This window comes from Sardina pilchardus, chromosome 4 (genome assembly GCF_963854185.1).
Source record: "Sardina pilchardus chromosome 4, fSarPil1.1, whole genome shotgun sequence".
Taxonomy (NCBI): domain Eukaryota; kingdom Metazoa; phylum Chordata; class Actinopteri; order Clupeiformes; family Clupeidae; genus Sardina; species Sardina pilchardus.
Window position 1 is genome coordinate 22,578,401 of NC_084997.1, and position 17,500 is coordinate 22,595,900.

Sequence of the window (17,500 nt, forward strand, 5' to 3'; positions counted from 1 at the left end):
ACCATCAATCCTCGTGCATCCTCCGCAGGCCAGAGATCTCTGGCTGTGTGGCCCAACACTCTCCAAGTAGCTGCAGGTCTCACCTATCAGCTGTCAACCACGTAAACACAGAAGCAAAACAAGGCATCTGGGGTCCCGCCGTGACTGCAGGGAGATCCAGCGTAATTTATTGCTTTTAGTTACAGCCCGTGCTCGTTTTGTGTGCCAGTCCCTGCCAACACTATACCCAAGTCCCGGCCCCCACCATTTATGTGGATTGGCACATAGGGAGGGGGGGGGGGGGTGCCCCAGCTTGCCTCATGGTCTCCCCATCTCCCCAGCACCCCTCTGGGGAAATGTGGGTAATTATGCTCTTGTAAAACTCTGGGCTTACTTACGTCAAACGACTCAGTTACCACCAGCAACAAGTTCCTTGTGAGAAGAATGCTCCAGTTATAGGAGGGTCAGATGCATTAGATGGTGCAGCTATATTGTGGGGGGTGCACAAACACAAAGGGTAAAACATTCAACTCATCATCATCATCGTCATCATTCAGTTTGATGTTCAGGCAGGTTGGGTGTAGCTGGAAATCAGGCCACCTGTTATTCTGCAGTTTGTTTTGCACGTCAGAGTTTAGGTTGTTTACGTTTGATGAGTACTGTAGATCCAGGAAATGTTGAAAAATGGACCCGTGATCATGCCTGACTTGAGAATGAAGATGTCGTTTTTGCATGTTCCAAAAAAAAAAAAAAAAAAAATGCCGTTTTCATCCAGCCATCCCTTTTCAATTAAGCTGACGACATTATTTATACTGTAATGAAAGAAATATGAGCAGTGTGTTATTACAGCTCTGGGAACGGGCCAATAAAAGCTAGTCTCCTGTAGGTAAGGAGAGAGCTGAGGGGAGGGTGGAGTCAGGAGTTGGACCTGCAGCACACTCCCTCACTACTGTCAGTCTGTGTTGCCATCAACATCATTAAATCTATTGACTCCTTCACGTTTATTGCATTTCTATAAATATGGCAATGGCGCATATGAGGCGGCGATAAATCAAATTCTAGAGGGTGAAGAAGATGAAGGGAATGGGTAATGATCAGGTGATCAGATATTTGTTTTTGTCTGTGCTGTCTCTTTAAAAAAAAAAACATCTTTCAGAAAAGCTGTGAATGCAAGCAAGTAAACAAAGAACCTTACAGTGGTTTTTTTTTGCCAAATGGCAAACATGCAGAAGCAACAAGATACATTCACGATGAATGACTTGTGAAGTCTAAAATACAAGTGTTAGATGATCACAGCCCTACATAATGGATTGTCTTCATGTGCTTGCATATTGCGTAGTTCTGACTAAGTTTAGGTAGTGAAATTTTGCTCTGAACACTTGAATGCCTCATTGAAAGTCTAAAAAGAGAGAGAGAGAAAGAGAGAGAGAGAGTGAGAGAGGAACAGACAAGGCTTTTTCCTCTTGGCTAAGAAAGCACTTGTAACTGCTGAGAGATGGAATGATATATAGCTCTTCCAAGTGAGAAAAAACATGGAGACGTGTCTACCTTTGGATGCTAAATTGAGCAGGCTGGATGGTGTAGTGCTGGCTGAGGGTCAGAATAGTTGTCTGACACTGTGTGTGTGTGTGTGTGTGTGTGTGTGTGTGTGTGTGTGTGTGTGTGTGTGTGTGTGTGTGTGTGTGTATGTTTGTGTGTGAGCCACTGCTACTCTTGGGCATGAGGTGGAGACAGAACGTGTAGACACATGAGCAACTGCCAGTCACAGCAAGGCTAAGCAATCAGCCTTAATCATGCTCTCTCTCTCTCTATCTCTCTCTTTCTCTTTCTCTTTCTTTCTCTCTTTCTTTATTTCTCTCCAGGAGCAAGACAAGATGGTCCATAAAAGTGGACAAACAGAGTGGTGTTTGCTGTACCTGTTGTTGGTGAGTTTAAAAAAAAAAAAATAATCTCTCTCCTCTCCAGCCGCCATCATAGCGCCATCAGCCATCTACCTGAGGCAAGAGCTCTGGTGTGGGCGGGTAAATTAGGCCTTTAGGAGGGGGGTTGCCAAAGCCCCCAACAACAAAGTCTTTCTTAATACTGCAATAAGTGAGCTGTTTAATCCGTCTCCTGCTCGCCCCTCACCTTGTTTTGTTTTTTTTTAACATATGAACTTGCTTGCACAATCGTTCTTGGCGCAACTCCCAGGAGTTAATTTAGCTTGCACTGTCTTAATTATACCCCTTTAATTCCTCTCCCAAAAGCACAAGGATTACTGGAGGTTAGGGTGTATATCAGGCTGCCGTTCATCAGGCAAATTGAATTGGGGTATTATTCAGTCAATCACACGTCGTCCAGTTCACAGTCCAGTAGCTTCCACTGCCAGTAACCCTGAAGTCAGGCCACACAGGCATTTGGTGAGATTGTCTATGAGAGCGCCTCATGCGTTCAATTCAACACCTTATTGATGCCGGTGATGCACTTCTGTTTTTTTTTCTCTCGCTCTTTGATCCGGCGTATTTGTTTTGCGCAGCTGTTTTGGTGTCCTCGGTTGCTTTTTGTTTATCTTTCGCAGAAACGCAAACTCAATTTATTGTCCTTTGTTCTCACAGATATTCTGTGATTTATCTATCTTGATGTAAATGATGTGTGTTTATGGAGCAAAACTAACCAAGCGTGAGTTGAGGCGAATTGAGTTTGTTATTTGTGGATTTGGCTATTTCACCATTTCCCTTCAAACACACACACACTAGTTGTTGGTTCCGTTAGCCATGCTTGAGAGCTGTAAATTACCATGAGACACAATCGAACTGCTTTTGATCTCGAGACTTGAGGCTGCCAAGCTATAGGTGAGTCATGTCATGTGTCGTCCTCTGGAGACTTCCCTGCTAACTAGTGTGAAGAAGGAATGCTCTGCAGTGTAATTAAAACTTGAGCTCAGATTTGAACTGACAAACCCCTTGAGGGAGTTTAATTGTTTTCACCCTGGCTCCTGGCATGGACATCCCTTACCATCCGGAATATGTCATGCATTTGTGTCTGACTGTGTGTGTGTCTGTGTGTCTGTGTGTGTGTGTGTGTCTCTCTGTGTGTGTGTGTGTGTGTGTGTGTGTGTGTGTGTGTGTGTGTGTGTGTGTGTGTGTGTGTGTGTGTGTGTCTGTGTGTGTGTGTGTGTGTGTGTGTGTGTCTATGTGTGTGTGTGTGTGTGTGTGTGTGTTAGGATGGGGGGGGGGGGTAAAGTCAAGCGAGTGTTTTTTGAAGCTGTGGTGTGTGGCTTCCTGGCGCCCTGTGTGACTTTGTTGTCTGTGTGGCGCCCCCCACCCCCCACCACCCCCCCCCTCTCTGAAGGCCGTGGCCTCCGAGCCCTGTTCCCCTGCGCCGGCTCCAGTGGGCTGCATGGCCAGCTGCAGCGGGTTAGCTCGAGCCTCGCCAGCCCGGGCTCCACACAGACCAGCAGGCTCGCCGTAAATCACTAGCAAGCCCTTCGAGGCGTTTAATCCACTGTCTGCCTGTGTGTACTGTGCTGTGCTGTACTGTACTGTACTGGCGGATGGCCCTTGTTGTGTTTATTAGGGCAGTTGCTGTTGCAGCAGTGCTCACTAGAGCTTTAGTCACGTTTTAGTTGTAGTTTAGGATCCTGCTGTCTGAGGATTGATGGGCCCCCTCATTCTTCATTTGTAATATGTCTGTCAATTACTCTCTGACTGTTTCTTGACTGTGTGTGTGTGTGTGTGTGTGTGTGTGTGTGTGTGTGTGTGCGTGTGTGCGTGTGTGTGTTAGCATGTGTGTATCAGGGGTGGAAATTAAAATTTGAAAATGTGAAAATCTATCAGCCAATAGCAGATTTCTGGTCAAATTAACCAGCCACTCAATGTTAAAATAGGACTTTGTGTCTGAAATCTACCAGCCACTCTCACATTTTACCAGCATTTGGCTGGTGGCTGGTGCTAATTTCCATCCCTGGTGGGTATGTGTGTGTGTGTCTGTTTGAGACAACAAATAGCAGCACGTCTCTTTCCTGACTAGTGACAGGTGAAGTCTACTGCGCTGTGCTCATGGTAGCATGTCCCTCTCCAGGTCTCCACGTTCCCCGTGCTCAGTGCCGAGTATGCCAACTGCGGGGAGAACGAGTTCTTCAATCAGACGAGCTGCCAGCCGTGCCCTCCGTGCCAGCCTGGACAGGAGCCCTACATGGTGAGTGTGACCCGCCAGCTTCGCGCTAACGCCATATGCCTTCTCCATTAGTCATAACGACGTGAAATAAATGTCAAAAACAGGTCGTTTATACACCTCACTCAAGACCTGCAGTCAAGCGTGGCTTCGAAGTGCTAAAGAGCCTGAAGCGTGCTCGTGTGAATGAGTGTGCTAGTGTGTGTCCAAGTGATGGAAATGATACAGTGAGACTGAGCTGACCGACACCCACCGCATACTTTCCTCAGTGGACCACCCAGGCTGAGTTTACCTGCTGTAGCAATGCATTGCGACATGATGGTAAAACCAGCGCGAGTTTACATGTGTTACAACACTACATTCCAAGTGTTCCGAGCAAACGCAGTGAAAACGATCATCATTATCTTTTATCTCTGTAATTCCAGAATAGTCCAGAATAGCTCTGAGCAGACTCCATTAACTGCGTCTGGTGGCCTTAACAACATGGTACACCTCTTACTGCGAGGTTCACCACAAATCGTACTGTGTGGCTGAAGAAAAATACACAAAATCCTCGGCTAACGCGCTAGTCCACCCATTATTCCGAACCATTTAGCGCCCGAGTCTGCTGACGTCTGCGCCCCCATCTCATCATAAAATTATTTTAATAAGGCGTCACAGGACTGAGTGTGTCTGTGGACGAGACACATGAAACATAAATCTCAAAAAGAGTCAACAACAACAACACTTGAAGGCAAAAGAGACGTGTCTGAGTGTGTGATTCATATTTGTCAAGACAATTGTCCATAAAAACAGATTCCTCCAGAGAAATGGCAAGTAGCTTTCTCTCACTACTTTAAATGCAATATATCCAACCTGTAATTGAAATAATCTGTGATCTCCTCATCCCCTTTTCATTAAAGAGTGGTTTAATTCTAACCTGTCTAAGTGCTCCCTGGTGTAACACGTACGCCACACATCAAACGGCACACTTGATCTGAAAAAGTCAACCAATCCCTGCCCATATCGCCAAGTCAAAAGCCGCCTGCCTCAGTTTTCTGAAGGGTGCAAAAAAAAAAAATCAAACACAGTAGTAACATCAAAGCCTCCCTTGAGATGAAAGATGTTTGACAGTCAGAGTGCATCCACCTAGCGGCGAGGCTCATGGCAGAGGATGATTGATACGCCATGTGAGGAGCGCTGGAGGGAGCGGAGCGGAGCCGAGCGGAGCGGCACGTCCGTGCGGGACCAGGCCGGTGGCCTCCCCCTGCTGGAGAGGGCAGCAGCGTGTTCCAGCAGCGGCCCTGACACACACACACACACACACACACACACACACACACACACGCTAAAACAGCCAATGATGTTGCTTTATCTTAACCAGAGGGGAAATGACAGAAAGCTTTCATAATAATGTCATTCAGATGGACTGTTATCTGGCAATATATTCTATTTTTATAAAAGATACACATTCAAATGAGTGTTATCAACAAGTCCACAACCACCAGCCCTTCATGACTGTAACTGAATTATACTTTTAAGTTCATGCAGGTTCTTTTTGTATCGGAAAATCAGACTGTTCCAAAGAGAGGCAGGGAAAATAAAAAGCAAGGCCAGGCTGAAATCTCTGGCATTATTGCATTTTTGTACAATTCAATAATGCTTGGGAGGCAGTGAATCAGAGAGGATAGTCTTGTTTCAATAAAGCCAGATAAAAGCTCTGTCTCCTTCTGAATGTGTTTTGTTGTCCTAACTCCCAGCTTGTTGTACTGTACATCGGGGCTCCCCTGCATCCACCATCGAGTAGGAGGAAATTGATGTTGGGGATTGGAGTCAAAGGGCTTTTCAGACAAAATGAAGAGGAGTTATCTTAAACAGAGCCATATGGAAACTCACACAAGACCCTCCAATGCCGGGGCTCAAACAAGGACTGCTGTGACCAATCATTTTTCATTTCCAAATCCTCAAAAGGAGTACATCAGATTGATTGCACTCCTGCTTGTTTCAAGGGGGAAACAACAAAATGGCAAAACTAAATACTTAAGATATAACAAAAAATAACAAGCACATGATTTGTATTAATAACAAAAAGCAACAAAAAATTGTCAATTAATTCAAAATACCTTGCAAATGTATAATTATTTAGCTCTATTTATAATAGGCTTCATAGAATGGCAGTAGACTAGTAGTTGTCATAGAATAGTCATAGAGTAGTCATAGAAGTTCTGTGTTAAATTGCTAAAGGTTGTCCGTTAGGAATTGAGAAAAAGGAAAAACTGCGTTTCTCTTGCTGTGGGGACTAATTTATTAAGGGCACCACGAGCCTTGGGAGTAATTATATATGTGAGTCAGCAGTCTGGATTCAATCGGCGGAGCTGCAGCGCTTGTGTGAGCTGTCAATAAGGAATGGAGGCACCAGTCTGGGGGGGTGCGATGTTTCACTCTGTGGCCATGCCCTGGCATTTTCTATCCATTATCATCTGGTGAACAGGGATCTTCCAATTAGGGATGCTACCAGTGACACGGAGTAGGAAAACAGAATTTAGCCGCACTGATAGTTTATTCCTTGTACTTTGCTTTGGCTCGTTTAAATATATTATTTACAAGAGTTTAATGAAGACGTATATTCACTGGATAATGGTTCCGTGGCATTTCGAAAGGTTACAAGACAAGTACAGCTCATATGTCTTTGTTTCTCCGTCTAGAACTGTGGTTATGGCATCAAGGACGAGGACTATGACTGTGTTCCGTGCCCGACGGGGAAGTTCTCCAAGGGCAAGTACGAGATCTGCCGGAGACACAAGGACTGCGACGCTCTGTACCGCGCCACAGTGATGATCCCCGGGACGCCAGAGAGCGATGCGGAGTGTGGGCCCTGCCTACCGGGGTGAGCAGCCATGGCACACCACACCGTGCCCACACACACGACTACACTACACTACACACTGCACCACACACTACCAGCCAAGCCACACCATGCCATGCCCACACACACTACACTACACACTACACTACACTACACACCACACACTACCAGCCAAGCCGCACCATGCCATGCCCACACACACTACACTACACTACACACTGCACCACACACTACCAGCCACACCACACCATGCCCACACACACACTACACTACACTACACACTACACCACACACTACCAGCCAAGCCACACCTTGCCCACACACACACTACACTACACTACACTACACTACACTACACTACACACAGAGAGCGATGCGGAGTGTGGGCCCTGCCTACCGGGGTGAGCAGCCAAGCCACACCACACCCACACACACTACACTACACTACACACTGCACCACACACTACCAGCCAAGCCACACCATGCCCACACACACACTACACTACACACTACACCACAGCATGCCCACATTCCCTATACCATGCCTCCATCCCCTACACACACTACAGTACACCATGCCCACATCCACTTTAGCACTCACTATTGCAGTCCTTTTTCAAATGTCAGAATTAATTACTGTATGCATAACTCTGCTATGAAAATTGATAATTGTGGCCAAATGTGCCAATGGGGGGGGGGAAATGCCAGGGCTCAACAAGTCAAAGAAAAGAATAGGATTGTGAACAAAGCCACAGGGCTCGTGCAGAGAGATGTGCATGGAGAGGTCTGCCACAAAAGCACAACAGACGCCGAGTTGCTCTGTGAGCAGCACTTCACCAGGGTCCAGCGCACCAGCCAAGTGGCAGGGGTGGTCGCATACTAGAGTGACTGGCCACAGCGCCGTCCAAACTACCCATCTGCCCAACTGCCATTTTGTCCGAGGAGGACATGGAACCAATGAAGGAAAAGAGCTGTAGCAGGGCTGAGTAAAGCCTCTGATCCCCCCCCCCCCAACACCACCACCACCGCCACCGCCACCACCACCACCACCAGCCTCCACGAGTCTCCTCACCAAATGGATATGGACCCAGCATGTGAACTGCCTCTGTAGCTGTGCCCACTTAAAATGGGGGTCTGCTTTCAATTCCCTCTCATGTAAATATACAAAATACTGCTTTTTTGGGGGAAAAAAGGGACGTTATTTGGTGCTTTTAATATACCATTCCAAGGCCTTGTCCCAAGTGCTGCGCTGATTGAGCCAATATTTGTTTTTGAGTGACAAAGTGTTTGTCTGAAGATCAATCAAGTCAGTGCGATTTGGTGGACTGCATTCTCGTCAATTCACTCTGACCCATAATATACAAACACATTTCGTATATCACAGGATATTGAATTAATCTCTTTTCTTCTAGACTTAAAGCCCCAACATGAAATGACTTCAAAAGAATGTTCATGGCATGTGTACCCATTCATTTGAGCCCTCTAAGCAAACAAATGTTTTTTTTTCTGTTTCCCTCCTCATCTAAACACATAATATGTGCCAGCTTCAGACGTTTGTGAAGCGGTACGCCTGCAAGACCTCAGGACAGTAGCCCGGAACTTGAGGTTCTGTGGTCACAGACAGCTCTTTTGGGAACTGAGTTGAGTGACTGTTGGTCAGTGCGGGCATTTGAGGCCGTGCTATTAAATTCATTCTCGTAAACCTGCACATCAGTGAAAGTAAACAGTGTGTGCGTGTGTGTGTGTGTGTGTGTGTGTGTGTGTGTGTATGTGTGTGTGTGTGTGTGTGTGTGTGTGTGTATGGGCACATGTGTATCTGAGTGTGTGTATGAAGTAGTGGAAAAATAAATTCCTTCATTCCATAATACGTGCAGTGTTAATTTTAACCCTGTGAGCCATAGCACATTTTCTCTTGAGTAGCTGTTTGATCACCATGTATCTCCAGCTCCAGCTTGTGTTTTTCAATACGCCTTCTTCTTAGTGTTGCTTTTTAAGCGGTGTCTTTGGGTTCTCTGAACATTTTTCAAATGTCATTTTTTTTTTTACGGTTAATCAGTCGGATCTCACTGTGACTGGGAAGGAAAGCATGGTTGGAGAGGAAGTCCGAACAGGCCCAACATATTGGAAGCAGGGCAGGAACAAGTTGCTGGCGTGTGATTAATTGCCTGAGTTTTACGTACAGTAATGCCTCAGAGGGGAGACGGATTTGATGCTATAAATTATTCCTTCCCGTTTTTTACGAGATCCGGATTGAAGGCATTAACTTTTCGACCCTAGCTGTTGGAGAGCCATTTTTTTTTCCTTCTCTGAAATAAAGAATAGTATATCCTGATTCACATGCTGCCGAAGTACTTCCTCACAACAACAACAACCAAAAAAAAAAAGAAGACGCTTGGGACTGCATTCAGGAACGCCAGAGATCAATGAGCACACATAAAAAAACGGGCCCTGTGTGATGGAGCGGCTGGGCTGTGACAGTTCAGTGTGGGTGGCTGTGTGTGTGGGCCTTGTTACGGCTCCACAGCGCTCTCCCCATGCCCTCCTCCTGCCAGTGGGGAAATTAAATATTGGAATTAAATATTTCAAAACGTGTTGAACAATGCGACACCAACTCATTTCAGTGACACGTAAGACAAATCTCTGTGTTTTCTGTCAAAAGATGGCTTTTAACAAATCATTTGGTTTCTGACAGGTACTACATCTTGGAGAGCAGACCACGGAACATCTATGGGATGGTGTGTCATTCCTGTCAGAATGCCCCGAAGAACACTAAAGAGTGTAAGAATGAGCCCACACCAAACTCTTAGAGTCATCAAATGAAGTCGCATACTTTTTTTAATGACACAGCATTCCTGTGGCATGTCTCACATTTAGCTTTCAAAAGAGCTTCACCACTCCACATCCATAATGAGCCGACATCCATTTTCATGACAGCAAATCTAGCTCAGAAATTATCATATTTCTATCTTACGCTATTTCTATAACATATTTCTATACATACAGTATATAACATATATATATGCTAGACTCTTCCTCTGAGAAATGTTCTAGTTGGATGTTTGGTCTTTCTGTCCCCCACTTCTCTCTCCACACCGATAGTTCACTCCCACTCACCCCTTTATCAGGAACATGCACACATACTCTATGCCTCTCTTCTTCTCTGCTGGTGCAGAAATACTCAATTATGGTAAACGGTTCCATTTGCCTGAGCCTGGATGTATGTGCCGAGCTCCCCTTCTCATCCCCGAGAGAGCGAGAGAGAGAGCGCGAGAGAGAGAGAGAGAGAAAGAGAGATGGGCTTGGCCACACACAGCCTGCTGGAGCCAGGCTCGTGCCAGAAATCCCTCAGAGCCAGAAGCACTCAACCAACGTCTGAAATCATCACCAGAATAAAAAAAAAAGAAAAAAAGAAAGTCTCCTAATCACACTGATAGCAGCTCAGCTCAGCTCATCAGTAAAATGTGCAGAAAGGGAGCTGGGCCTGCCTGAGGTCCATCAGTAGTGATGCTAACACTAGATGAATATTCAGTGATTTATTTCCTTTGTTTTTTTGGCACCGGTTTGGTGTTTGGCACGTTATTCATCATAGCATCGTTGACTTGCTGATCTGCGTTGCATACCTGACGAAGCTGAGTCCACGGAACAAACCCCACAGATAGACGGCAGTGGCACAGTGTCGAGGTCTGTTTCCCGGGGGAAGCACTCCTTAAAGGGATAGTTCGGATTTTAAGACACGAAGTTGTATGGGTTCCCTGTCAGCAACGTAGTGCATCAGCACTGACTTACCCCCGACAGCGTCCTGTGAGCCGAGATCCAGCCGGGTTTAGATCGTTTTTGATGCTGAAGAAAGTAGTCCGGCAAGTTTCTGGGGTCACGAAAGTAAAGTGTTTTTCTTCTCAAAACCATATGCGTTCAACAGAGTGATATATTTGCACCACAAAAACGTTGTCCAGGAAAAATTCAAACCTCGTTATCACTTACTTATTTTTCGCGATTCCTATCACTGCGCGCTACTGACAGCTGGACAACGTTTTTGTGGTGCAAATATATCACTCTGTTGAACGCATATGGTTTTGAGAAGAAAAACACTTTACTTTCGTGACCCCAGAAACTTGCTGAAGAAAATAGTCCGGCATCAAAAACGATCAAAAACCGGCTGGATCTCGGCTCACAGGACGCTGTCGGGGGTAAGTCAGTGCTGATGCACTACGTTGCTGACAGGGAACCCATACAACTTCGTGTCTTAAAATCCGAACTATCCCTTTAAGAGCAGGCGACAGCCCCAGTGGCGCAGAGTTCGGCAACGCCAGCGGGAGCAACTTGATCCCAGAAACACGCGCTGCCTTCTTCCCATTGCAAAAAAAAGATCACAACAGTTGATGTATTCATCTCTCTCTCCTCTGTTATTCTCACACTCCTCCCTCGGCTGTGGAAAGAATAGGTGTCAATGGGAATGCTGACTGTTCCTTGAAGAGCGATCAATGAGTACCGTAATTTCCCGACTATTAGCCACGGCTTATACACTGATTTTGCAAAATTTCTTCAGCTATGAGGTTAATACATGGGGACAGTAAATATGGTATCAATGTGGTTTTGTTTCTTTTAACTTGCATAAAACACTGTCCTGCGGTTTATACACAATGCAGCGTATATGCAGGAAATTACTGTAACAGAAATGGAGCTGTGCTCAGCCAGAGAAGCACGGGTGTCTCTCCATAATGTCTCACTTGCTGGCGATGGGAAGTCAGGCAAATAGAGCAGGAAGTCAGGCAAATAGAGCAGGAAGTCAGGCAACTAGAGCAGGAAGTCAGGCAAATAGGGCAGGAAGTCAGTCAGGAAGTAAGGCAAATAGAGCAGGAAGTCAGGCATATAGAGCAGGGTGCGTGTGAACATGTAGGATTAGTAAAGGATGTCAGATGGAGATGAAGAGCTTACAGATGCACAATGTCGTTTTACATTGTCGTGGCCTCATCAACCTCCCCGAGAATCTTTTTTTTTCTTTCTCGGTCACAAATTACATACTTAAGATCTTTCAAGACTTCAACTTCAAACTCGAGTCATTTATTGACAAGTTGTTTTGTACAAGGATGTGATTGATACGTGCGGTGTAAAACCTTAATGATTCTCCCACAAAACCATGGAGTACAATTTCACTCACAAGAAGGTGACGAGTTAATCTGTGTGTATGGAAATGGAGGATTTTTCAACACACCATTAATTGTTTTTCGGGTTTTGAGATGATTGAGGTGACGACGGCAAATGGAGTTACATTTTAATTACAGACATTGAGCAGGGGCCTCAAAAAAATACCAAAGTCAAAACTATGTAGAGCAAAACATGGAGTTACTTGTTATGTGTGAAGACAGGCTAGCACTTGCCAGGCAATCTGCAAATTATACTAGTTCACAGCATAGTTGTTGTCTAATAATTAAAAGTATGGAGGGCATAAAAAAGATTATTAACATGCTGCAGCTTGCAATATTACTTCCCTAGTGAGTCGCAGAGTTTCTGTCCAGCCCCGCTTCTAAATATATTCCAGACCTCCCAGCCTGTGACATGGCCACAGGTGATTTCAATAAGACTAGGCCGCATTGCGGCCATGCCACATTTGTAGCGTTCTCTGTTTTCAGGGTAGTCACTTAGTATCACATTGAAATGAAATCAAAGGACCGTTTGACTTGCTTTGAACAGTAAAGAAAATGGCAAGGCATTTCTCTGTCGCAGGACAAATTGAATTAGCTGTAGTGGGATTTGTTAAAAACCATATCTTAATTTACTACCCCGGCCTAGACTGCGTCACGAAACATTACGTTGCGTAGACGATCTTTAATCAACCCAAATGCAAAATAGAAACCTAAATGGCCTATTTAAGTATATTGTTGTTTCCTAATGCTCTTGAAAACCAAACGTCTTTCTACACTTAGTTTAAGTATGGATGTGTTGCAAAATGCTGCATTAATGACCATGTAGGCAAATGCAAAAGCTTAAGACATGATCCCACCGCTTCTTAAAACAAAATGAACACAACTTACTAATATTATTTGTTACCACTGTATCCCTGATCCACACATCTTTAAGCAGTCTTGGTTAGGTTTGCTGACAGGCAGAATTCCTAAGGCAGTTTGATGTTGGATCAGATTAATAATCGCTAATAGTGAATGGCCTGTGGATAGAGGAACCCACAATGACTTCTTCAGATTTGGAACAGCTCAACATCACTCATGTGCCAAATTAGCCTTCGAGATGCACAAAGAGACTGGGCTCAGAGTTGATATCCTGGAGTTCATTTTAGTGACACACACATGCGTGCACGCACACGTATTAGTACACATGCACACAAACACATTCATGCAAATATTCATGTCCAAACAAACTATCGCATTTTGTAGTATATACACACAGAGACTAACTATTGTTTTTAGTGGAAAGGCTGCAAAATGTTCTTTTAATGTGCAAAATTTCTGAGCAAAAGTTAAACAAAAGCTGTCTCTGCTGAATGAATAATTATAACCACTCAGTCTGTCTTTCACCTCAGTAGACATTTCTTCTCCCATTCCCTTAAATCTGTTATGAAGTGCTAAGTGACATTTTACAGACCAAAGGCCTGTAAGCGGTCCCTGCCTGTCCTTGTGCTCGAGAACCCTATGCATATAAGTTTCCGCAGTCTTTAAGTGGGACATGGTGTGCTGCGTTTCAAATGTCAACACCTGAACTCAAATTAAAGTTTGCTCAAATAAATGTACCCAAGCGCCAACGATTGGAAATGGTCAGCACACACACAGATGGCTGGCATAATCTCGGCTGTTACACAAGCTGTTTACCCTAGTGACGTGCTGCGCCATAATGAAGACATAAAATTACTCGGAGCAAAACAAAATCGATCAAACGGTACCTATCACATCCCATTGAGCTAAATTAAACAAACACTAAAATACAGTCATGTTTATAGCAGCAGTGAGCCATGGGGGGAGGCCAGCAGCAGTCCCAAAGGAGATTACTTAATTTATAGTAAAACTAAATGAAAATTTAAAATTTACGATCCATAAATGTCCAAATATAAAAATGACAAAAGGCAAGGCAAATTCACTCACTGACGTTTCAATATTGTTCCCATTGAATCAGATTTTATGGACGCGTGTAATATGCTTGGCATTTTGGAGGTCCCTGTGAGCTGACTGAGGGCCTGTAAAGCGCCCCCTTCTCTGGCCGCAGTGGAGGGAGAGATCCTAATGGTGGCGACTCTTGATTCATGTGGAGCCCCCCTCACGGTTTTATGACTCTGTGTGTGTTTTGTGTTGCAGGCAAGCGCACAACCAAACCACCACAGGGTCCCGTCGTGTCGAGTAGTACCACCATATTCCCACACCCAGAGAAAGGTAAACCCTGTGCTACACCAAGTCATACCAACCAACTGTTCTTTTTTAAAAAACACCTAAATTAATTCAGCATGTCTTACGGAAGCCATTGTTTTAAAAAGCCATGTGATTATCAATCAGTTGCATGAATGTGTGTATTTTGTGTCCTCTTGCTATAGATCCAACTGGGCAGGGTCACCTAGCAACAGCCCTCATCATTGCCATGTCAACCATCTTCATCATGGCCATCGCCATAGTGCTGATCATCATGTTCTATATCCTCAAAGCCAAGCCCAGTGGACAAGGTAAAGACAGAGATTACAGCATCTCCTGTGTATGCACTCCCATATGATACTCCTCCCAACGTCTTTCCTAATGTAAACACAGTGTCTTGAGCAACAGCGTAACTACATGGGATCTGTGTTTGTCTGCCTGCAGCCTGCTGCTCGGGCCAGATGGTGAAAACTGTGGAGGCTCAGACAAACAAACAGGAGGAGAAGAAGGAAGTCCAAGGTATGAATGAGTTTTTCTGGAAAAGGCCAAAGGCTCCAGATGAAATATAGATAGCCAATGTGTTGTCGGTTGACTGAGGAAGCATAGCAAATGTTCTGCACTTCCATTCTTTGGTGTTTTCTGACAGTTTTGTGGTCTACATACCTCTTGTGAAGTGAGCAAGACCTCTTGGAATGTTTAGTTAAGGTTTTACCTGTAGCTGTAGGCTATAGATGTTCAGACTCAGTGTAATGGACTCAGAGATAGAGTGCCTGGAACCTGACATTGACAGTTACTGCTAAAGTGCATTTGATCATTAAGTTTGGCTATTTTAGATGCATTCAACAATCAACCCTTTTGACCATAAAAATACTGCTGCACAGCAGAGTATGCACATAGAAGTATGAGCCACTGTCTGATAGAGCGTAGCATAGACTGATAACTTCTTATTTTGATGAGACCTGCTCGGAGTAAAACTTGGGCGCTAACTCATTGGCAGGACCACGTTTGCCATCCCTGAGGTCTGAATGGCCGCTCTAGCACCGTGTAATAGTTATCAGCTGCCTCCACTTCTCTATTCACACATGGCTGGAGGTAGGCAAGCTGGCAAGTGTACTAACATGTACCGCTGCACAGGAATTCACTTTTCATCAGCACGGAGCACAACATCAATCATTTCTCCCACGCTTGTCAAACTGTATTAGTTATACAGAGTCCCCGTTGTCAGCTTGCAGGTTTAGGTCCAATTACAGGCCCCCTGATGCAAACTTCATGTTGTCAGATCTTCTCTTCCACCTGGCTTGGTTCTTAAGAGGTGATTCAGAGGTGTTCGGATAATCCCATCCTGGCTCAACAGGGAGGAGAATAGGCTACACAGGGATCCTCCAGCTGCACTATGATACTGAAAATGTTTTTGATGTTTAGTTTTCGCGAAAGCCCACCCTCAAGTGGGTAATGTCAGTGGCAGGCTGGCAGCATTAGCTGTGACTTTCAGAGTTTTTGGCCACTAAAAAAAGCCTTGAGAATAGGCTAACAGTTGACTGCCAGACTCTGTGCTTGGGAGTCGTTGCGTGCGTGACCAGCTGTCTTGTTTTTGAAAGCACCTGATTAAGATCCTACGTCAAGACTCCGTTTGATGGACAGTAGCTGTATAGCTGAGAGCACATTGCACTGATTTCTCCAATGAATGCACATCACTTCAAACCACTCTACCAGTGTGGGCCAGGCTCCTGTGAGGCAGTCCAACAAAACATCTCATTACCATCCTCATAGGTGGTGGACTTGTTTTTCATCACAGCCTTTTAAGGGGGATTAGACCTGTGACATTCATTCAGAGAGTCATCATAGTTACCATTTCCTGAACTCATTTATTTACCATAACAGAGCAGGGCTAAGTGCCTGCTGTTGTTTGGCTGTGAGCTCCTCTGTGAGGAAATGGAGAAAGAGAACAGAGCATGTGAGAACATTTACTGTAAACATTTGCCGTTTACAGTTGCAGTGCTGTTCTTACGCTGGCCTGTTCTGAATGACATTACTGTACATTAAAACTCAGTGCTGATTTTAATTTTGTTATATTCTTTCTTCTTTCTCCAGAAAATGTTGTCATATTTTCAGAAAAGGATGAATTTGACAAGCTCAAACCTACTCCTCCTAAGACCGTGAAAAGGTAAGAACTGCACTGTGATGCGTGCGTACTGCACTACATTTCTCATTTGAAAAGCCTCTAAATAGAATAGTTAATTAAACAGCTATTATTAATGGTTTACCATAGGTTTACATCGTGCTCCTTCCTTCAGGAGTAAGTCTAAATGTGACAAAGACAGGACATGCAGACTCTGTTGAAACTTGAACGAAGGCCTCAAAGACATGATTTTTATCTGATTTTCTGCTCAGGATCTGCCGGTAATTAAGTCACCACAGGGCAAGTTCTAGCAGTTGAGTGTAGCTGCTGGCTCTTTTTCGTGGCGTAGGCAGTTCTGGAATGGTTTTGTATGTGTGTGTACCCCCTTGAATGAGCATGGCATGGAAAACCAAGTTCACTTCGAGTCTTTTTCTTTTTTTCTTTTTTTTTTTTGACTGGAAACATTATGTGGCTTTGGGAGGGATGAGGTAGTTGAGCACAAACGCGCCCTGAAGCCTGGGTTTCAGGAGGGGAGATGTTCATTTACACAAACATAATCGAGGGAGTTATAATTATGAGCCGCCTCAGCCAAACCACCAGGTGAAAACAGCACGGCTTTGGAGGATGACAGCTTTTTGCCCTAAACCCTTTCTTTCTTTCTTTTTTTTCACCTGTCTCAGGAGAAGTTGAAACCCAGCTTCTCTCCTTGACCCATCTTCAACCAGACAATGAGGGTTTATTCTCTGTTACAGGCTATAGGCATGAGAACAGACAAACTCTCATGAGGGCTAGGCAACTCACATCAGTATAGTCTTACAAGCGGAGTGCGGGTGATGCTACGTGTTTTTATCACACTTATAAACTAGTTTAAAGCGAACACAACTACGCTAACTAGATAATTTCAGGTCTGTCGCCACACTCCTGCTCGGAAACTCTAGCGGGGTTAGAGGAACTCCAGTATGATGGTGAATCCCCATCCCCCAGCAGTTAGGGTAAATAGTGTGGCTAAGCAGCGAGCGCATGCCAGAGGATGTGCTAATTCAGTGCGGCGGTTGC

General features: G+C 44.8%; 1 protein-coding gene across 1 annotated transcript in view; it reads left to right on the forward strand.

Annotated features, from left to right (window-relative positions):
- edar (ectodysplasin A receptor) overlaps positions 1-17,500 on the forward strand; it is a 29,685-nt gene that overhangs the window by 7,411 nt on the left and 4,774 nt on the right. The window contains exons 2-9 of the mRNA XM_062534645.1: positions 1,842-1,904; positions 4,039-4,155; positions 6,816-6,997; positions 9,669-9,754; positions 14,278-14,352; positions 14,511-14,636; positions 14,770-14,844; positions 16,417-16,489. Of these exons, the coding sequence (XP_062390629.1) occupies positions 1,854-1,904; positions 4,039-4,155; positions 6,816-6,997; positions 9,669-9,754; positions 14,278-14,352; positions 14,511-14,636; positions 14,770-14,844; positions 16,417-16,489 (785 nt within the window). The 5' untranslated portion in view covers positions 1,842-1,853. The remainder of the gene's footprint in view (positions 1-1,841; positions 1,905-4,038; positions 4,156-6,815; positions 6,998-9,668; positions 9,755-14,277; positions 14,353-14,510; positions 14,637-14,769; positions 14,845-16,416; positions 16,490-17,500) is intronic.